This window comes from Lemur catta, chromosome 5 (genome assembly GCF_020740605.2).
Source record: "Lemur catta isolate mLemCat1 chromosome 5, mLemCat1.pri, whole genome shotgun sequence".
NCBI lineage: Eukaryota > Metazoa > Chordata > Mammalia > Primates > Lemuridae > Lemur > Lemur catta.
Genome location: NC_059132.1, coordinates 41407717 through 41430564, shown reverse-complemented (window position 1 = coordinate 41430564; position 22848 = coordinate 41407717). Strand labels below are relative to the sequence as shown.

Here is a 22848-nt window from a genome sequence, read left to right as displayed (position 1 = left end):
GAGAATCAGACCATGTCCCATACACCTGGTGCATCCATTTTCTAGGGCTGTCATAACAGTACCACAAACTGGGTGCCTTAAAACAACAAATTTATTGTCTCACATTTAGGGGGTTGGAAGTTGGAAATCAAGGTGTCAGCAGAGCCATGCTCTCTCTGAAACCTCCAGGGGAGCATTTTCCCTTGCCTCTTCCTAGTTTCTGTTGTTTGCCGGCAATCCTTGGTATTCCTTAGTTATGGCTACATCATTCCTACCTTTGTCGTCACATGGCCAATCTTCTCTTGTGTGTCTCTGTCTTCTTACAAGGACATCAATCATTGGATTAAGACCCCTCCCTGCTCTGGTATGACCTGTTCTGAACCTAATTAACGACGTCTGCACCCTATACAGACCCTATTTCCAAATCTGGTCGTATTTTGGACTACTGGAGGTTAGGACCTCAACATATCTCTTGGGGGGATAGAATTCAGCCCAGAACACTTGGAAACATCACATGGTGAGTGGCTGGGACCACAGCTGCCTGTGGCCACAAAGAAATGAGAGCAGAGTTGGAAGTCATTGTGCTTTGACCACCTGGGTGAAGGTATGGAAAACAAGGGCTTAGCTTTCCCACAAGCTGAATGTAAACCCCCTGGAAAGCCCAGTTAGCTCTTAAACACCACAGGGGTTACTGGCACTGACCCCCACACAGTCAAAAATCTTCATATAACCCTTTTTTTGAGACAGGGTCTCATATGTTGCATAGGCTGGTCTTGAACTCCTAGGCTCAAGGGATCCTCCTCTCTCAGCTTCCCAAGTATCTGGGGTTATAGGCACATGCCACCTTGCCTAGCTACTTTTCACTTCTCCAAAATTTAACTACGAACAGCCTACTGTTGACCAGAAGGCTTCCCAATAACATACACAGTTGATTTATACATATTTTAGGTATTATATGTATTATTTACTGTATCCTTACAATAAATTAAGCTAGAAAAAAGCAAATGTTATTAAGAAAACCATAAGGAGGAGAAAATATATTTTCTACAGGATCCTCCTGGCTCAGCCTCCCTAGTAGCTGGGACTACAGGTGCACACCACCACACCAGCTAATTTTGTGTAGAAATGAGGTCCTACTATGTTGCCCAGGCTGGTTTTGAACCCCTGCCCTCAAGTCATCCTCCTGCCTTGGCCTCCCAGAGTGCTGGGACTATAGGCATGAGCCACAAGGCCCAGCCTACAGTATTTTGTTATAGCAGTTTAAATGGACTAAGACAGGTGTGGATGAGGGGAGGAAGGACATGTCAGCAGGAGACTGTGCAAATGAGAGCCCTCCAGTGTGGGAAATAGCAAAGAACCCACACAAATGCCCCAGGAAAGAGCCAGTCAGCTTCTGACAGCTGCCACTCCCAGAGGGCACAAATGTGAGATCACAGGCTGAGATCCGACTAGTCAAGAAAAAAGCTGTTCAGCTTCTTGCCCTTCCTCCCTCCCACCCTCACCTCATCCGCCTGGCCAGAGCCTGAGAAGGAGGAGGCAGAGCAAGGCAGAGGAAAGAGACGCCCCAGGGCTGGGCCTTCCCCAGGCTTCTGCGGCTCAATCAGGCTGGAACAGTGGCAAACAGAGGTTTCAAACTGGGTGAGAGCTGAGAGCTTGGATCTTAGAGTAAACTTTTTATTATCTGAATATGACCTGGAAAGCTATGAGATCTGCCTGCAATGTCACCCAAGGGTGGAAAAAGTCGACAGAATGGGTCAAAAGGAGGAACTGTGAGAAAGAAGAAAATTATTTTCTGCTTACTCTTGACTAAGTTCGGGTTCAATAAGCCAGTAACACACATATGAAGGTTTGACAAAGACTTTCAAATCATCCTTCAAAAGCACCATCAACAGTGTGTGAGGGCACTGATTTTCCCCACATGTTCTTCATTATGGATCATTTTAAATTTGACCTGTATGGTGGCCTGAAAATATCTCCTTGTTTATGTTTTAGTTCCTTGATGGCCAGAGTGTTTGAACATCTTTCATGCTTATTGATAACTTGTAGCTAAATCTTGTGAATCACCTGTCCACACATTTATCCATTTTATTAGGTTGCTTATAGTTTTCTTGATGGTTTATAAGTACTCTTCACGTAATCTGTAATGTAATCTCGACATTAGGATTGATTCACACTATTTTGGATTCAGGGGTTAGAGATTCATCATAACCCAAATGGCCAAATTTGCCATAGAGATTTAAAATCATTACACCAATACTTACTTTCATCCCCATGACTGTGTCTTGGTCACCATGGCAGCTGCTGTTTTGTTTTTTAAGCTCATGGGCACAGGCGGCCACCCTGTAAGCATGAACAATTCAGGAGGCAGGCTCCACCCAATTATCAACTACTCTGACGGAATTGCAGGAGTGGCAGGCCACTCCAAGTGACAAAAAGTACAGGTCGGTTATAATCCTCAGGGGGAAATAAAATCTCCAGCTTCTTCCTGGGACTGTACAGTCATGGCAATAGGAGGAAGGAATAGAAGGAAATAAAGCAAACGAATAAAGTTCAAAGCCTGGACTTCAAGTTGAAGGTTCTCTTCCTGATCTTAAATCAAATCTAAAGCTTAAATTGTAAATGTAGTGGCATTTTCCATGCAGTACCCTTTCTGTCTTCCCATAAGTATACTTTGCCCAAAGAAAAGGGACAGACCTATCTTGGCTCATAGAAGGCTCTTTAAATAAAAGGAACATGAAGAAGTGATGGTTAAGTCAGCGCATGGGCGAGTTCCAGAGTAAGCCCTAAGTGCACGACGGGGCACAGGTCTCAAGGACGGATCGCACTGTGTTAAGTCCTTAGTCACGGCTAAAAGAAGAGGCAGCTTGTGTGGAGATAAAGTATGTGCTTACTAAAAAGTGCACACCCACCCTTTGCCCACATACATTTTTTTTGGTCCTCTTCACTCTTGTAGGAATGAAGTAGCTCCATCAGATGGTTCGGAAGCAGCTTGTGAAGGTTAGACAGAGTCTCAAAGGTGTGACACAGGACCTCAGAATGGGCATAGTTTTTTGGCTTCTGGCATTTGTCAAGGGGTGGCAATTTCGGCACCCTAGAATGGTTGCTGGCTGTCGCCATGATGCCTGCTAAGTTATAGAGAAGAACAAACCGGGAACATGAAGAGTGGAGTGCCTCGCAACTGTGCCTCCTCCAAGCTTTCTCCCATCGCCAAGAAGATACCGTGGACCAGCCCAGCCTCTGCTTGCTTAGCATTCTGAGAGTCACAATGGCCCGGACGGTGGCCCAGAACCCTGAGTGCTCACCCTGTACCCCTCAGGCAGAGGAATCCAGCCTATCACAAACATCCTGCCAAGTCTTTCAGGGATTTTTCACAGAAACTCCAGTTTCCTGTCTGTCTGGACATGGACAATTTGTGAGGAAAACAGCTTTCCTGAAGGGAAGAGGGAAAACCTGGTGTGCACAGATCCAGGGTTATTCTCCCATCTGGCGCTGAGTAGGGGTCTTGCACCCTGTGTGCGTGATTAAGGCTCCTTAGACCTGCCAGGCCTCTAGAGAGTGTGGTTACATCAGCACAGTCCTGGGCAGAACCAAGCAAAGAGCTTCATCGCCCCAAACTGAGCAAATGTCCAGATTGACACAGGTGAGAAACCAAACTGCCTGGTATTCTCTTATCCAAACTAACACTGAGGAAACAAAGTAAACATGCAAACATGCTGAGCTCTAGCTTTACTGGTAAGAAGCCATTCTGCACTACAGACCAAAAACCAGAGGACAACAGAAGTACTAACTAATCTTAAACCACCACACTTGATAGCACAGCCCCGAGCAAGATAGAAGCTGCCAAGAACTACTTCCAGAATTGGGACAAAAATGCAAATAATAGGGTTTGTTATAGCTACTCCTTAATTTAATTTCAGCATTCTCTACCAGTGGAGCCAGGCTCCTCATAATTATTCTTCAAGAGCCAGCTGGGGAACCACACTGCAGAATGGTGAGAAACAGAGAAGGCAGGTGAGCCACACACGCCACAGCCAAGGCTGCTAGTGTTGGCCAGATTTTTACCAAACGTCAAAAACCTTTGGCCAAGACTATAAAAACATCACCATTATACCATATGATACATTAGTGTCCAGAGCAGGAGAAATCAAATTCTATCTCTTAATTTTCAACTTGCAAATTTAAAAAGTAAAACTTTAAAAAAAAATAAACAAAAAGGTGTACTTTAAATGCAAAAATGTTTAAAATATGTTATAGAACTAACAAGAACTACTTGAATGCAATGTGATTCTCACAATTTTATGGGTGAGACAAGGGAATTAGTCTTGGGGTTAGAATGGGGTTAGAATATTCTGGCAGCCAGGAGACATATCCCCTAGCTTCCTTCTTCCAAGCAAGGTTCAGTGACTCCTCTAAACTCTCCTTTATATAAATAGGAAAGATACTCAACATGCCAAGGAAGTGATCTATTAAAATGTGGTTCTTTACACTCCTTGTAAGTTGACCCAAATGTTCTTAATCATTGCTCTAAATAGCAATGGAGGGAACATTTACAGTTATCTGAAGCTTGTTGGCCTTGGTTGAAATCAGAAGTCACAATTACTAAATTTTATGTTTAAATGAACTATCAGATGGATACTTTTTTTTTTTTTTACAATGAGTAAGGCTTCTTCTAGGAATCGATCTCATTCCTTCTCTCTAATTATGGTGCAGTGGAAAGAACACAGCTTAGGACGGGTGCTAACAGCCATGGGAGCAGCTGACAAGTACTCTGCCGCTAGCCGGCTGTGTCACCAGCCAGGTCTCAGCCCACAGAACTCATATTCTTGGTGAAACAAATGTTTCCATTTGTGTGTCTTGTTTTGTATTCCTCTTATTTCCAATTCTATTATTCAATGACCAATATATTTACCTCTTCAAAACTGTGTTTTTAATGTGCTATGATTTCCTCCCAAGAAACAATTGGAAAGAGTCCCCCTAAGCCAGCACTCCCTTCCTTGATGTGATGAAAGTTGCCACGATGGGCCGGCGGCTGCTTAGGCGCCGGCAGTGCGTTACTGACTAAATCCATCCCAGGGCACAGCAGCTGCATGACTCGGGTTGTTTTTCTGGTTAGGCTGATCTTTTACTCGCGACTTTTAGGTAAATTGCAATTCCTTTCTTTGTTCCAAAGAGGGCTGTTGTGTCTCCTGAACACCTTCCCCTTCCCGCCTGCCATGGTGGATGTGACAAGATCAGCTGGTTTCCAGAAGGCAAAGTGTTCAGTAATGTTCAGAGAGAGAAGATCATCTCCAAGTTCCTTAAAGAAAGCCTCCTAAAGAGAGTGTTCCGTTCACAGCAGATGAGGTGGGAAGGGCCTGACTACCAGAAAGAGAATTCAAGCTACACCTTTCCTGACACCAGAAAGTAAGTTCTGATACTGAAACCTAAACTAAAATTGAAAGTAAACTTGTGATATAAGGCTAAGGAAAACATTAACACGGAGTATAGGCATCTAAAAGATAGGAAGACTTATGAAGTCATTCAAACTATAGGGCCGGGTGCGGTGGCTCACGCCTGTAATCCGAGCACTCTGGGAGGCCGAGGCGGGCGGATTGTTCGTGCTCAGGAGTTCGAGACCAGCCTGAGCAAGAGCGAGACCCTGTCTCTACTAAAAATAGAAAGAAATTATACGGACAGCTAAAAACATATATATATAGAAAAAAATTAGCCGGGCATGGTGGTACATGCCTGTAGTCCCAGCTACTCGGGAGGCTGAGGCAGGAGGATTGCTCGAGCCCAGGAGTTTGAGGTTGCTGTGAGCTAGGCTGACACTATGGCACTCTAGCCCGGGCAACAGAGTGAGACTCTGTCTCAAAAAAAATAAATAAATAAAAAACAAAAATCAAACCATAGAAATCAAGTCTTAAATCAAAATAAAGGAGGAAATATATGATGGAGAATTTATTCAAATGTACTAGCTGCAACATATGCAGATGTAGAATTGACTGATAGAGGTGTTTATCTTCCTTTTGGAAATATGATCATATATATCACTATCACATTCATTCTAGGAATAGATTTTAAACAAGATTTCTTATATTTCTGCAACCAAACAGTGGCTTCCCTAAAAAGACATTGCTAAAGGAGCAATGTGTTAAAGGTTAATTTTTAAAACTTAAAATTAGAAATATTTTCTCATATATTTCTTAAAAAGGAATTATATGAATACAAGAAAGTTAGGATATTTAAGATGAATAGGCCAGGCATGGTGGCTCCTGCCTGTAATCTCAGCACTTTGGGAGGCCGAGGGGGTAGGGTCCCTTGAGCCCAGGAGTTGGAGGTTACAGTGAGCTATGACTGCACCCATCACTGCACTCTAGCCTGGGTGACAGAGTGAGACTCTGTCTCTTAAAACAAAACAAAACTGAATGCTTATAGACAAAGACTCCTAAATCAGGATAAAAAAGACTAGTTGGCAAAGCCACACGCAAAATACAAATGGCCCATAATTGAATTGAAATGTTTCCCACTGATTTAGCATCTTATTTGAAAACCAAAATGCATATTATTAATTAGAAAATATCGTCCTGACTTTCTAAAAATGTTTACATAATTACATTGAACAAGATACTGCTGTAGTACGTGACCAGTCATGATCTTGGTGACACTGAAGGGAAAAATAAAGGGAGGTGGGGGCAGGTGCTTGGGTGACATCAAAGCACGAAAGGTACTGAAAGAGGTAGACTCAATCAGAAGGCTTTTCCCTCCAGAATAATTAGAAACAAAGAAAAGTTGCTACTGACATTTCGTTGCATAACCCAGAATAATGAAAAGAATGTATGTCAAGGTGCTTTCCAAAATAGTCATGTGGTCAATGTTGCCACCTGTGTCACAGGAGGAGGAACTGAGGTGGGCAGCAAGGCATGCTTACTGGACCTACTAAATGACTGTCCAAGGCTTGCCTTCTTTTCCTCTTATTAGACCATTGTAATTAACATAAGAGCTTGCTAAATGCCATGAGCTAGAGAGCATCTACCTTATCCTACTTCATTTATAAAAGTAATGACTTCACTTGGGATTAGCTAAGGAGGTCCAGGTTTAAAGTAAGGCAAGCTTGAAGCTACCCCTCAACACGGACCCTGGGCATGGCTGTGAGATGGCCAGAAGGAAGGTACGTTCGTTGGGCCAAGGACGGCTGTGAAAGCTGAACCTAAGCTACTGTGGAAAATGGCCCACTCTCCACCTGCCGAGGCTGGGCTACAGCCAGACCAGAGCCCAGTGTTTGGAGAGGGCACCATTCTCCTCGTTGTTTCCCTTACATTTCACACCCCCGCAGCCTTTCACAGTGAGCGACAAGAGGAGGGCCAGCCATGATGCCAATGCCAAAGCGTCCAAATGTCTCCAGAGAAAGGAAGAACAGTCAAATGTGGATGATCACAGGAAAGGAAGATTTTTAAGAATAAGTTCTGGCCGGGTGCGGTGGCTCACGCCTGTAATCCTAGCACTCTGGGAGGCCGAGGTGGGTGGATCGCTCGAGGTCAGGAGTTCGAGACCAGCCTGAGCAAGAGCGAGACCCCGTCTCTACTTAAAATAGAAAGAAATTATCTGGCCAACTAAAAATATATATAGAAAATATTAGCTGGGCATGGTGGCGCATGCCTGTAGTCCCAGCTACTCGGGAGGCTGAGGCAGGAGGATCGCTTGAGCCCAGGAGTTTGAGGTTGCTGTGAGCTAGGCTGATGCCACAGCACTCACTCTAGCCGGGCAACAGAGTGAGACTCTGTCTCAAAAAAAAAAAAAAAAAAGAGTAAGTTCTGTCAAGGAAAAAAAGAGAATCTTAGAAGATGTTTTCATGGAGGACAAATCTGAGAGGGACTCCAAGGGATCAGGAATCAGTGCAGGTTCTAACACAAAAGGAAAAAGCAGAAACAGAAACAAAGCAAGGAAGATGGGAGCTATGTCAGCCAGATGCGTGGAACTCATGCACACGTGTGCACACATGATTTCTGCTCAAAAGGGAGGACATATTTCCTAGCTAGACATATCTGTAGAAAGTGTTAGTTGGGAATACATGGACCCCAGTATTTATCCCCCAATTCACTATTTTTCAAATAATTGTAGGTTAGGAAAAGTTACTTAACATATTAAAGACTCAGGTTACTCATTTATAAAACAGGAATAACTAACATTAATAGTACCTGCTTCACTGGACTGTCAGGTGTATTAAGTTGGTTAATCCATATAAAATGTTCAGCAGTGTGCCTGGCACATACTAACCACACCATACATTCTAGCAAATACTATTTTTGTGGTAATCAAATTAATTCAAACATTTATCGATTGCCCACTACAGTCCATGCCAGGCACTCTCCTGGATAGCAGAAGGGCGGATCTCACCTTTAAGGTGTTGAAAAGATAGTGACTGTGATATTGTAAATGAATAATTATAATGTAACTGAGTAAGGGGTTATAAATAAATTGTTATAACTAGCAATAGGGATCTTGGAGGAGGTAGAAATGTATTCTTCCTGAGCAGTCAGGAAAGATGAGTTGTGAGCTAGAACTATGTGACTAGCATTTCACCAGGCAGGTAAAAAAAGGAGGTAAAAAGGAGGCATTACGATAGGAAAAGTAAAAATGGTGTATGTCCTGGAGGAGAAAGGGTGTTTAGGCAAATTGTAAAATGTCTGATGTGTTCGACACAGAGTAGGAGCAGGAAAGGTGATGAGCAGACATTTAAAAGGCCGGCTGCAGAATTCAGGTTTTTTTCTTCTGACACTGGGAGGGCATTTGAGCAGGTCTGTGTTTGAGAGCAGCCACACGGAAAATAGCTGAAGGAGGAGAGGGCCCAGAAAGGAGACCTCCAAGGAGGCGGCAGGGAATGAGGCTTGCCCAAATCTTTCTTATTCATTCACCTGTATTGATCATAATTCTACCATGTGCCTAGCACAGTTTTCTTTTTAATATTTTTTTTACTTTTAACTTTTATGGATACATAATAGTTATATATATTTATGGAGCACATGTGACACTGTTACTGGCCTCCAAGTGGAGGTTTTTCCACATTCTTGGTGATTGTAGGGAAAAGAATTTCAGGATGCACCATGTAAGCCAGGCAAGTAACAGATTTTTTTTTTTATTGAAAGTGAAAGTACATCCTCAGGAGAGAGCACAGGCAGGGTTGAAAACAAGCAGCTGCACTGGGAGGAAGTGGTTCTAGATCTTTTGTAGTTTTACTAATTGAGAGAATATGTAAAACCAAGGGGTTGGCTTTTACAAAGAATTTAGGTAGTAATTCCTATAATTGGGTTCCCTTCCATTTTCATACTTTATGTGGTTGTCTCAGAAGTGTCATGGTGATTTCAAGGGCAGAGAAATTTAAAAACTGCAATGAAAATAATATTGTAATTAGCCAAAGTTCATGTGAGGTGACAGAGCTGACAGGCCGGTTGCAGCTGGTTCTTGCCTGTGGTTATCAGCCCCTCCTAGTTAGCTTCTGCTGGAGGCTGTTTAACACCCGCACCCCATCTGCAAGCCCCTGCACCTGGCCTCAGCCCTGTCTCCTAGTCTACTCTAACAACAACTTGATACAAGCATACAATGATGGAACCAGGGTAACTGGCATATCCATCACCTCAAACATTTATCATTTGTTTGTTTTAGGAACATTCCAATTCTAGTCTTCTAGTTATTTTGAAATACATAATAAATTATTAACTGTAATTGCTCTTTTGTGCTACTGAACACTAGATATTATTCCTTCTTCTATCTATCTGTATGTTTGTACCCATTAATCATCTCCGCTTTATCACCCCCTTTCCCCTACCCTTCCCAGTCTCTGGTAACCATCATTCTACTCTCTGTCTCCATGAGATCAATTTTTTTAGCTCCCACATGAGTGAGAACATGCAGTATTCGTCTTTCTGTTTCTGTCTTATTTCACTTAACATAATGTTCTCCAATGCCATCCACATTGCTGCAAATGACAGGATTCCATTCTTTTTTTAGCAGAATAATATTCCATTGTGTACATATACCACATATTCTTTATCCATTCATCCATTGATGGACACTTAGGTTGATTCCATATCTTGGCTATTAGGAATAGGGCTTCAAGGAACATGGGTGTGCAGGTATCTCTGCCATATACTGATTTCCTTTTGGATAAATACCCAGTAGAGGATTCCTGGATCATATGGTAGTTCCATTTTTAGTTTCCTTCATACTGTTTTCCATAGTGGCTGTACTAATTCACATTCCTGCCAACGGTATGCAAGCATTCCCCTTTCTCCACTTCCTCACCAGCATTCGTTATTAATATTTCCTGTATTTTTGATAACAGCCATTTTAACTGGAGTGACCAGCACAATTTTAAAGTGATGGGGATACAGTAACAAATTGGACAGACAAGGCCCCAGTCCCATGGAGTTTTATATTCTACTGGGGAGAGACAGACAAGGAAAAAGCAGACAAGTAAGCAGGATTAACAAACAAGATTGTGAAGAGTGCAAAGAAGAAAACAGAGACAGGGTGTCATGAACTAGCGTAGGGTGTGTGGGAAAGGCTTCTGTAAAGGGAAGGCCTCTCTGAGGCAAAAGGAAAGTGCAGAGGAAGGAGACAGGAGCAGGGTGTCAGGTATCTGCGAACCCATTGAAATTGTGTTCAACAGTTGGTAGATATGCGGGAAGATTCTCAAAGGGACATAGGATCCCCTCCCCCAGATGTTAAGAACATGTGTATTTAGATGCTTATTGAAATGTTGTGGGGTTGGAATCTAGAGCTGGGTGTTCAACCCTACAGAACATAAGAGCATCATCAACAAATGATTGCAAAAATTTCTTCCTCAACGTCAATGCTTTATTAGAAAAAATATAACTGGCAATTTCAGTATTCATATACTGTACTTACATATATAATTAGTTTTGATTTATTTTAAGTTTTTCTCTATATCAAACTGATGTGGAAGGGGGAGCTATATAGAGAGGTATACAGACACTCTTCCCCTTCCCCTCCACTTCATGGAGCGGCAATAAGAGACACCCATTTGGAGGTACAGAATGGGGCTCCTCTGATATAAACGTATTCCAGACAGAAAAAAATTTTTTGTTCTTCCCATTGTAAGACGGATGACTGACCTGCAACTGATCAGAGGGGGGGCTTGCTTTCAGCAGGGATACCTTTCTTCTTCCATTTTCATTATTTAATACATTATAAGCATAGTTATACCTTTGCGTATACCCACTTGTATATCTACGTGGTTACTTTAGTCTGGAGAAGGACGGGCAAACCTCCTGGCTGTTATTTGAACGGGCAACGGAGGAGGCCCACGGGCCAGGCCCTGGGTGCCAAGGCCTACTGGCCGCCTCGCGGAGCCCGCAGCCCGGGGAGGCCCAGAGAAACGGCGGGGAGGCCCAGAGAAGGGGTGGGAAGGCCCCGAAAGGTCCAAGAAAGTCGGGGAGGCCTCAGAGAAGGCCAAGGAAGCCCGACGAGGCCCGGGAAGAGTCCGGAAGGCCTGGGAAGCCTCCAGAAGGCCCGGGAGGCTGAGGCCTTCACTCCGCCGCGACGGCCGAGTGGCTAGGGCGGCCCCTGCGGGGGCCCTACGGGGCGCGGGGGCAGGACGCGAGGTCGGGCGCCCTCCCCCGCAGCGTCGAGCGCCCTGTGGGCCCGGCGGCCAGGTGCCCCCGAGCGGCTCCGAGTCTGGGCGGCCCCCGAATACCGGTGGAGCTGGTGGAACGCGGGGCCGCCCCGGGCGCCCCCTCCCGCAGGTGGTTGCCCGGCGACCCGGCCGCTGGGGAGGCCCGCGGAGCGGCAGACCCGGCCTCGGCTGGCCTCGCTGGGCCCGGCCTGGGCCCCGGGCCCGATCCCGGCTCCGGCGCCCGCCCGAGGGCCTCGCAGGCCCTTCCCGACGAGGGCGCGGCGCTCCCGGCCGGCCGCCGCGCGCTGCCCTCTTTGTCCTCCCGCTGCAGGAAGGCCGAGTCGCGGGGTGCGCCCGCCAAGCCGTCCGCCCCGCGCGCGGAGGGGCCCCGGCCCCGGGGCGGCAGCGCCCTCGGAGAGGACGCCGGGGAGCACAAGTGGGCCTGCGGCGCCGTGGGGTAAGAGCCCCACCTGCAGCCCTGGGCCTGGGCTGCCCCCCACCCCACCCGAGGCCCCACGTTCCAGCATGGAAAGGGGCCCGCTCCCCGGGGGCCCGCACCTCCCTGGCCCCTGAACCGCCTTTCCCTGGACTCGCACCCACCAAGGCCTCCTTGTTTCCAGACCCCCGTTCCAGGCTCCGGTGCCCTCCTGCATGGCACACACCTGTGTGGCCCGGCAGCGCCACCAACCCAGCAACCTCCTTCCTCCCACACGCACACCCAGGGCCCTGCGTACATGCAGCAGGTGGATCAACACCTGAGCTGTATGGATCTCCTATTTCTTCAGGGTACATCTTTCTCTCCAGGACACAATAAATTGTAAATGATTAGCAAATACACTGATTACTGCGGTGGCTTTAATTTGTGATTCTTTCCAGATAGCCATGCCTCAATCCCGTGATTGCTTTACTAGCATCCTATAATTCTCTAACACTTTTACCTTAAATGGTAGTGGGTGGTACAGGCACCATGATAGTTTGGTGTGGAAAATAGAGTTCTGTCCTGTGGGCCTCTTGGCATCTCTGTAACGTGCCTGTGGTGCCAGCTGTGCCAGTATGCAGGGTTAACCCTGCTTTCAAATGGACCACCTATTTTGAATGATTAAAACAATTCATGGCCCTGTTTTGTAAATTCTAGAAAATTCACCATATTTTTTCTACTGTGTATTTCATTCTCTTATCTGATATCTCCTTTCTCACCTCTGACCTTAATTTCCTAATCTCCTGTCAGTTACATCTTCCAGCTTGCTTTTGTCCCTGTCCTTTTTTGGTCTGGCTTGCTGCTTGCTTCTGGTTGATTTCTTGTGGTCACCCCACCCTGCCCTCGCAGTTCCTCTTCAGTTTTCTAAGCATTGTCTTAACCTCCCTTAGCTGGGAAGTCAAAGCTCATGCTTTCTTTTTCATAAATGTTGACCCTTACCCATAAATGTGCCTGTCCCACAACCTGTATAGGATTTTAAGGAGACAGAGAACCAGCTACAACAAAATGGGGAGAAGAAGTGGTGAGAACTGTGGCACCAACCTGCGTGTGTCAAACATCTCTCATGAGGTATGGCCGATGCGGTTGAACTTGGGTGGCAGCTCCCTGCTAGGACATAACTCCCATTGAGTCCTACTATGGTGATACCCTTCCTGCTCTTGCTTTGTGAGCAGTTTGTCCTGAGTTTTCCTCTTGGCACATTTGGAATAGCAAATGGAAAATTTTTATTTTTTTTTAATAAGGGGAAAGTTAGCCAGCTTTTCTGAAAATCTCAAAACTTTTCTAGTTGCAAATGGATTTTGTTAGAGATGCTACCTTGTTATCGATCAGGCAGTGCTTTTTTATTTTCTCACACATACTTTATGACAAATATTGGTAAGGTGGGATATCAAAAAGTGTAATCAAGTCCCAACTGTTAAGAAATTTGCTAACTAGTGGACCAAACTTCCTTACCAGGTGACAAATTTGGTTTTTTTAATTTTATTGCATGACCTTGACAGGACAGTTTTCATCAACTTTCCTTTACCATTTTAATATAAGGATATTTCTTTCACATGTGCATTTAGCACATTAATGTACCAGGATTATATAGCTGAAAGAAGCTTGAGAATCCACTGGGGAGGTTTAAAAAAATAAAAATCACTGGGCCTTATCCTCATCCTACTGAATCAGAATCTGTAGTATTTTTTTTGCAACTATTATTTTTAAAAAGTTCCCCAGGTGGTTCTTATGTAGAAGCTAGACTTCATATATATTATCCCAAAGAGTAGAGAATCAATTTTATTAATTTTATTTTTCAAAAGCCTCCAGAAAAGATGATCTGCAGCCTCTCTTCTGATGTTCAACTACCCTTACTATCAGGAGATACCTCTTTGTGGGTAAATTAAATCCTCATGCAGTATGAGTGCAGAGATGATACCTAGTAATACCTAACGTTTCATTTGCTTAGAGTTTAATTTACAAAGGCTTGAGTTCACACTATGGGGGTGAAAAGATAATAATTTACAAAAGCTTTTCTTATTTGAGATAGAAAATTGAGTTCATTCTTAAAAAATTACTTTCACATAAACTAATCACCTCTTCACTTTCCATTTTCCAGAAAAAAATCATTATAATCCTCCCTTATACACACCCTACATTTTCCTCCCATAGCATTCTGCACAATGTCTGGAACATAAATACTCAGTAGAAATTAGCACCTTTCCTTTTTCATTAATTTTTTTGCTTTCTTTTGAATACTTCCTGAGTGTTTCTCATCGTCTGGAATCCAGAATGAGTAGTGGGCTGGTTAGTGTGGAATATGATGTGAAGGTTAGAGGTTTTCTTTGGGTGATGGAATGATTTTATAGGCTATCAGATCTGGTGCTCAGATACAGAAAATTAGGTGAATGTGCCATTGTGTATCAGGGACACACTGAACAGGACATTTTAGTACATTTTTAAAATCAATTTTGAAAACCTGTGTCATTATTTTTGACAAAATGAGAATGAAACCACAAATTATTATAAAAACCTTTCTATTTTTGAATAATAGATGTTATCAAGTTGATAATGGTTTGGTAAGAAAAAATTATATTCCCTTAAAGATGCTGATTGTATCCTTATAATGAGGGAGCGGGGGCCATGAAGCTTTGTGCCTTTTATTGTATTTTACCTAAAGAACATGTAAAATTATGTACTTGAGCTTTTTAAATTTTCTTAATGTTAAGTTTATCTAAAACAAATATTGTTTTAGAACTTATCTCACTGGAATTTGGATTCAGAAGTACCTGTTCCTGAAAATAAAAACCTCCCACCCAGATGGGATAGTGCAGCAGGTCGTAAGAAACCCTAAATGTGTATGTGTATGCTGGAATAATCACTCATATTAAAAGGGGCTTGTTTTGAAATAACCAGCTTTATGTAACTATTAATTGTCATTTTTTTCATACATATTCTTTCAGGCAAAATTAACAAGGTAAGGATAAATGTTTGGTTTTAAATTATTCACAAAACATATTGTTTTAAAAGTATACGTATGTACTTTAAAAAAGTTTTCTTCCTCAAAGTTAAACTTTCTTTTCTTTTTTTTCTATTTTCTTTTTTTTCTTTTTTATTAAAATAGAGACGGGGTCTTGCTCTTGCTCAGGCTGGTCTCGAACTCCTGAGCTCAAGAGATCCTCCCGCCTCAGCCTCCCAGAGTGCTAGGATTACAGGCGTGAGCCACCACACCCGCCCTAAAGTTAAACTTTAAATTTCATTTCTGTAGAGTTTTCAAACAAATCAAAGCCTTTACTATTTTACAGGGCTACAAATTGGTCATTGAATTAATATTTTGTATATTAAGTTTTTTCAATATAACAATACTATAAATGGAAATTAACACTGTAGTGAATATAGTGTTTTTTAGTCATGGCCAAAGGGGAAGTAGTCTCAGCCCTCAGGATGTCTTGAAGCAGTTGAAATGGTCAATATCTTGTTCTGAAGTAGTGGAAAATTAATCTTCTTCTTTATCCTTTTTGATCAAAATATAAAACACTTACCGGTAAAATAAAAACAATCTTAATGATATTCAAGGCTCATTAATAACACTGTTTAGTTAGTATTTATCATAGATTATATTAATTAGAGTATACTAATTTCTGCTGAAATCAGTAAAAACAAATGATTTCTATATGTATGAAGGGAATATCATTGGACTTTATATTCTTTAGTTAGAACAAAAACCATACATTCTTAGAGTGAGAATAGGGAACAGAAACATATTGTGTTTAAAAAGAAAAAGAAACATGTTTAAAAGTCTTCTGCTGCTTTATAGAACCATTTGGAAATTCCAGTAGAGCAGCTGATGCTAGAACTTAATCTGTCAGAGCATGCTCATGAAAGAACACAGGTAGGATTTTATTCATCATACTCAGAAATATTATTTTTAAAACATTTATGCAGCTACTAAAATATTATCCATGATTTTTCTATTCTCAGAATAATAAACAAGGGATATTTCAGTTATGGAGTTATCCTCTTAATGAAGGAAGTGCCATGGAGAACAAGTAAGAGAATATTTATTCTTGTAAAACCCTAGATTACTGAAATAAATTTAAATACAGATAAGTTAACTACTTAAAATACAAGGATACAAAAAAGCAGAAGAAAAAAATATTGTGTGAGAATAGTGGGAAACTATAGAAATTCACCCTAAAATAGGGAGTGGCTGCAGACACAAGATAGGCAGAATGTGTAAGAGGTGGGAGTTTCTGGTGCCCTCACAGTGAAGATTTAGATGGTAGAGTTTGGAGTCACTGAAGGGAAAAGGAACCGTAACAGGCAAGTACTCTTCCATATGCCAGGAACTGTTTAAATTCCTTATGTGTATGAATTCGCTTAACTCTCACACCATCTTATAAAGTAGGTGCTGTCATCATCATCCTGTTTTACAGATGAGGACGTTGAAGCATGGCAGCAAATTAAGTAACTTGCCCAAAGTCACATCACTAACAAATGGTAGAACCGAGATTTGAAAGCTTGGTCCATGCCCATAGCCACTACAGGCCTTTCCTGGGTTTGAATTCTTATTTTTGGGTTCTTAAACTTCAATGTACATTAGAACCAGCTAGAATGCTTCTTAACAATTCAGTTTGCTAGTATTTGGAAATTGACATTTATTAAACACTGCTTTGTGTCACTTTTACATAGTGTCTTAGTTCATAGATCCTGAGTTCCAGGCCTCTTTTTTATCCAGTTTTAGCAATAGAGTTCACTTGATAGCAGCTATCTCCTAGCCAGAGGATTTTTCCTCTGTGAGGCCCAGGATAAACCTCACCTTATGTTAAAATTCAAGGGAGAAATCAAAAAATGCTAAAGGAAATTGTGATAACTGATGTCCTAAGGGAATGTTGGTGCTGATAGGGACAGGAAAGGCTATTTCTTTGCCAGGGAACTCAGATGGGAACAAGGATTTCAAGGTAGGAGTTTAAATGAAGTGAATTAAATTTCATCATAGTAGCAGAGGAACAAATATAAATTGATGCAGTAGATTGCAGTGGTTAGGATCACAGGCATGGGATTCCACCACTTGGGTTCAAATCCCAGCTTCACCACTTGATAGATGTGTGAACTTCGCCACTCTCTACCTCAGTTTCCTTATCTGTAAAAGGTGAAACATAAAAGTGCCTATCTCATGAGGGTGTTGTGAGGACTAAACAGAACAATGTGTGTGAGAAGTATTTGCAATTAACATTGGGTAGGCTTAATAATGTTGCAGAGATGGAAGTTTGGAATCAATGAAATATTTTATTAAGATTTTTCTCAGCTGGGTGCAGTGGTGCACACTTGTAATCCCAGCGACTCAGGAAGCTAAGGAGGAAAGATCACTTGAGGCCAGGAGTTCAAGACCAGCCTGGGCAACATAGTGAGTCCCCATCTCTAAAAAAATGAAAAAAAAAGTATCCAGGCATGGTGGCATGTACCTGTAGTCCCAGTTACATGGAAGGCTGAGATGGGAGGATTGCTTGAGCCCATGGTTTTGAGGTTACAGTGAGCTATGATCATGCCACTGTACTCCAGCCTGGGTGACAGAGGGAGACCCCATCATCTCTTAAAAAAAAATATTTTTCTCCTCAATATGTAATCAACAAATAAAAAGAATAAAAATAATTATAACTTTCATTTAATGTTTAACATTTTGCAAAATACATGCATATAAATTGTCTTGCTTCTCAGACCACCTCTTTTTCTATAGAAATGAACGTATTTTTCAAAACCCTTCTAGATTACTTATCTTTAATGTCAAGTGGCTTCTTAAAAGAAACAAGATGTGGAGACTATATGTCAACTAATGCATGAATTCTTTCAATGTTAGTATTTCAAGTAATCTTAAAAAATCCAGAAACTCAGTATTTTATGGCCTGATATTTTTGCAGTTTCATTTTAATATATCTAGAAGTATAACTCCTAAAATAGAAGAGGACCATTAGATGAACATTACTAGGGACTATGTGATAATTTTTGTTTGATAGATATTGTTTGCTTCCTTTTTGTGTTAGTTAAAAATCACAATGGCTAACATAGAAGGCTTTGATAAGTAACTTAACTACATTCTTTAAAAGTTCCATTTTATCTAATTCTTGGTTAATAAACATTTCACTGTAACTTGAGTTTGAGTTAGATATCCTCATTTTCAGACTTCATAATTGCATGTATGATATGGGCAAATGGATAACAGCCATTTTTAACCCAGTGTCTGCTGATAGCCACAGTTAGCCAGTTTAGGTAGCATAATCTAGTCACCTGTGCTTGCACAAAGGAATGCCTAGTTAATATTTGAATCTCTACTTTACAAAATTTATATAGTTGTGTATAATTAGAGCATATTTGGAAATTAACATTTCTGTTAGATAGCTATACATATGCCATTGGGAAGTAAACATGAACTGATCTTTGATAAAGGTTAATCATATCATTTTAATAGCATTTAAATTCTGGTCAACAAACCATTCATTAATTAAATTATTTTTTAAAGGGAATTCAAAAAATCTTCAGTGGAAACTGGCTTTAATGTAACCAGCAATCCTATAAGGCTCTTCACTCTGAACCACTCACTGACAAGTGCTTCAGCTGATAAGCAAGTTTGTCTTGACCCTGGCCTGCCAATGCCATTAGGTCTCTGCTGGCCCTGTGCTGATGGAGGCTTCTTTAAGGACAGAAATGAGCTTCATATTAATTCACGTTCAACTATAGAAAACAACAGTGGTGAAACTTTATCTGCTCCAAATTGGAATTTGAAATATGGAAACAGTAGTGTGGAAGAAAATTTAACAGATGAAAGTTATTTATCAGAAAATGAGAAAGCAAATGATAGTTTACTTAGCTATTTTAAAAGGATGGACCTGAACTTAAAGCCAGAAAAAATAGAAAACGTTGAAGAACCTTTCACTGAGGAACCAAATGAAGTATTTCCATATCCTGATTTTCTCCCTCCTCCTTTCGATGCTCTGGACTTGCACAAATTAGCCCTCTCAAAATCTGAAAATTGGAAAGCGACAGTGGACCCTCCAGAAAGCTCTATTAAACACTTGATAACTCGTTTACTGGAACTGGAAAGATTACAACATACGACTATACAAAAAGAAAGGCCAAGACTACAAACTACTTTCTGTACTCCAGCAGTTACTGAACGACCCTCTTCCTCCAAAGCTATAACAAAAGTGAGACAGCAAAAACTTTCTGACTCTTTGAGTCTTCAGATGTCTTCTGTAGATAAAAGTCGAAAAAAAAGAAAAAACAATTCCGGTTCTTGCAAGCTTGAACAAAATGTTTCAAAATGGAATTGGAGCAATGCTGGCAAATGTAAATGGAATTCTAGGCCACCATCTCTAAAAAGTTCATCCACGACAAAACAATTGGTTACAACTTATGATTTTAAGAATCCCAAAAGTTCCATTTTAAATCCATGCCAAGAACTCTCATCCAAGCCTACTACTGCCCAAACAACTCAATCACTGGTTAAAATGGTCTCAACAAGGTGTCTGCCACCAAGGTCCCTAACACCAGTTTCACCAATACCTCTATCTTTTCCACACAATCAGAAAGAAGAAATTAAGGCACCAAGGACCAAAAAGAAACTCTAGCGAAAAAATATAGTGTTGAATAGACCATTCTGTATTCAGAAGCTAAACTGTTTGTCACCTTCGTTTATTGCTAAGGATAAATGCTCACCCATTGACCAAAAATAACTTCTTTCATACATCTCAATGTGAGCAAATCTATTTCAAGAAGCCCAGCTAAGATACGGTTAATTATTCCAAGATACAGGTATTAAAGAAACCAACAAAAAGTCACACAAAACAATTGCTTGGTGTGATATGGAGGGAACTTGTGAAAATCACTGCTGAGACGTCTGTCTATAAATCCAAGGACTTCTATGCTGACATATTTGACAATCTTTTGCATGTTGTTTCAAAGAAATGTTTTACTTAGTAAACTGTTAAAAAGATTGTTCTTTTATAGTGATTATTTCCAGTATAATTCCGTCAATAAATGGTATAATGGATTTATTGCTGCTGTAGTTATTCTTTTACTGTGCTCTAGTATATAGTCTTAAGAGTTGCAGTTATCTATATCATGATTTTTAAGTCCTTCCCACTCTGGCATCTTTTTTCCTCTCCCTCCCTATCTCCACAAATCTGTAATTTTGACCTATCCTTGGGGCTTTAGCTTAGCACTTAAAAGCTAAAGAAGTTGTTCTGTTAAATTAATATATGAGATCCTCTCCTCCCAAATCCTTAGAAACTTTCCATTTCCCAGGCCTTTCTTTGTCATATATATGAAAGAAAGATCAGTTCTCTTTGGGGCCTGACTTTACAGGTATGGGCTTGAAATAATCCTCATCCTCTTCCACTCAGACCCAATAGTTGTAAAATGTTAAAAGAAAAATCAGATGAGATCATTGTCCACAGAGCAGCCAAAATCTCATGTTACTGGAGCTTTTTTCTAAGGCTCTGCATTGCTTAGTCTTAACCCTGGTTAGTTGAAACTCTAATAGCTAAAGCTTAACTCGTTAACAGGTGAAAAAGGGAAACTGCATGTTGACAAACTTTACTGCACCTAAGAATCAGAGAAATAAACAAGAGTCCTGGCTGCTTCTGCAGGCCTACTGAAACAGGATCTTTGGGAGGGGCACACACAGACACACATTATAAACAAACGTGCCTGGTGATTTTAATGCAGAGTGGTTTCTGGATCCCAATTCAAAAAGTGTAAAGGAAAGACTTGATGTAACATGCATAAATCAGAGGTTTGGATATTTTGGGGTATATTGTGCTTTGGTTTTAATGGATGGTTGGTAAATTCAAATTAATTTTTCTTAAACATTAAAAAATAGCACACAATTGAAACTTCAAATATTATCCAAAGGTACCAAATGACCTCTCTCCATCCCCTAACCCCGAACACAGACAGCCACTATTAAGTGTTTGTGTATCATCCCCCGAAATCAGTTGGAATATTTATGTTAGGGATGGGTGAGATGAATTAAAGGTTAATTTAAACGTATGTTGAAGAGAGCAACTGTAGCTTTTCTTTTTTGCCTTTAGTAAAAGGTTAAATAGTTTTCTACCTTGAGTAAAAAGCTCAAATAACTTTTTTAGAAGCAGGGGTCACAGAGAACATGCTTAATTTTTAAGTTAACTTATTTCAAAGAATTTTCTAGAACCATATCAACACAGCCATAGAAAATAAACTTAAAACTGGTGAGTTCCCCTTAGTATAATGGAATTTCACCTATATCCCATATAGTCTCATTAATCCAAAGTGGTATAATATCCCTTTTATAAAATTATAATGCAAAAATGGACTTACATTTTCACTCATTTCCAACTCAGTGACCTTGTTTCCCATTAACCATCTTTACTCCCATTCTTGCAATTCCCTGAGTCCTGACCCTTACTTTTGACGAGCCCTTTGTGTCCACTCAGTTCTACCTTCTTTCCTATCTGGATTTTCCTCCTCTCTTCTAGGGTTATGACGTAACTTTTATTTGTAAAACCTTCAGAAAGGGGCATGTCTGTTTTGTTCACTACTGTATCCTGGCAGGTAGTAGATACTCTTTAAAATAGGACTGACGAAGGGATTTTTTTCATCATTGAGGATTATTAAGCATGACATAGTGGTTACAAATGCTAGCTTCATTGCCAGACTGTCTAAATTTGAACCCAGGCTCTGCCACTTAACAGCTCTAACACCTTTGGCAGTCTCCTTAACCCCTCTGTGCTTCACTTTTCTGATTTGTAAAGTGGGTAGAATATCTTTTATCTCATATAATCACTGGAGGATTAAGTGGCCTAGAAGTAAAAGTGCCTGGCATATAGCAAATACTCAAAAAAATACACCAGGGAAACAAGAATGATGGAGGGCAGACTGGTTCAAGAATGAGCTGCCTTAGCATTTAATTAATTCCAAGTGCAGAAATAACAACTCCTAACAAATTAACATCCTGCTTCTTGCTGGGCATGTGCCAGGCCCAAGGACATGGTGTAAGTGATGAAGACACAAACCCTTTCAGTGAGGCCAGGAGTGGCAGTGGGCAAAGGAGATGGGAATGAGACCGGAAGTGACAGGTCTGTACAGACTAGAGAGGCACCACCTCGGCTTTACCCTGTAGATGAACGGGGGAAAGACTTGGTTCAAATGGGCAACACGTACTAATTTGATGAAAAGTAAAGGTCACCACTGAGGGAAAAATTGGAGAAATGAACGAATACAGGCCAACTTCTACCATTATCTTTGAAAAATGAAACATTTGGCAATTCATAACACACAAATTCTGTTCAGGAAAAGTTAACTTGGTTTGCCCAGAACTCCCATGTTTAGCTCTCCAGTAATTTAATACTTTCTCAGCTCCCTGTTGGGTCTTTGTGAAGTTGAATCTTTCTAATCAGAGAAAACAAACGTGAAAGGTCCTCAACCAATACACTCTGCATACTACTTTCCCTAAAATGGACTAGTTGTAATGACCTCATGGGCCACCTGAGATAGATGCCCAAGAAATTACTACCAGAGCCTTAACAAGGCTGTTCAGAGGCAGAGTCACTTGACCCATTTCTTATAAAGCCAGGACTCAACCAAACTAGCCTCTACCTGCCAGAGTGGTGGTTAGCTCCAGCTGGGGTGAGTGTATTCTACAAAGCCGGACACTTAACCCCCATCCTCCAATCCTGCTTTGATTGCACTACAGGTTCACACAAGGTCCCTGTTGCTCTTATTTTATTCACTATTTTTAGAGGCAGAAAACATTTTCCTAGAA

At 41.4% G+C, this 22848-nt stretch overlaps 2 protein-coding genes across 2 annotated transcripts in view; one reads left to right on the top strand and one right to left on the bottom strand.

Annotated features, from left to right (window-relative positions):
- Nucleotides 1-2949, bottom strand: part of LOC123638191 (uncharacterized protein C6orf201-like) — a 40931-nt gene extending 37982 nt beyond the window's left edge. The window contains exon 1 of the mRNA XM_045551618.1: nucleotides 2904-2949. Coding sequence (XP_045407574.1) covers nucleotides 2904-2949 — 46 coding nt within the window. The remainder of the gene's footprint in view (nucleotides 1-2903) is intronic.
- A 10025-nt stretch (nucleotides 2950-12974) lies between these two features.
- On the top strand, nucleotides 12975-20060 carry FAM217A (family with sequence similarity 217 member A). The gene is given in 6 exon segments (XM_045552719.1): nucleotides 12975-13139; nucleotides 14806-14890; nucleotides 15014-15027; nucleotides 15868-15942; nucleotides 16032-16099; nucleotides 18568-20060. Coding segments are annotated over 6 exon segments (1578 nt in total). The 5' UTR covers nucleotides 12975-13016; the 3' UTR covers nucleotides 19781-20060.
- The last annotated feature ends 2788 nt before the right edge of the window (nucleotides 20061-22848 follow it).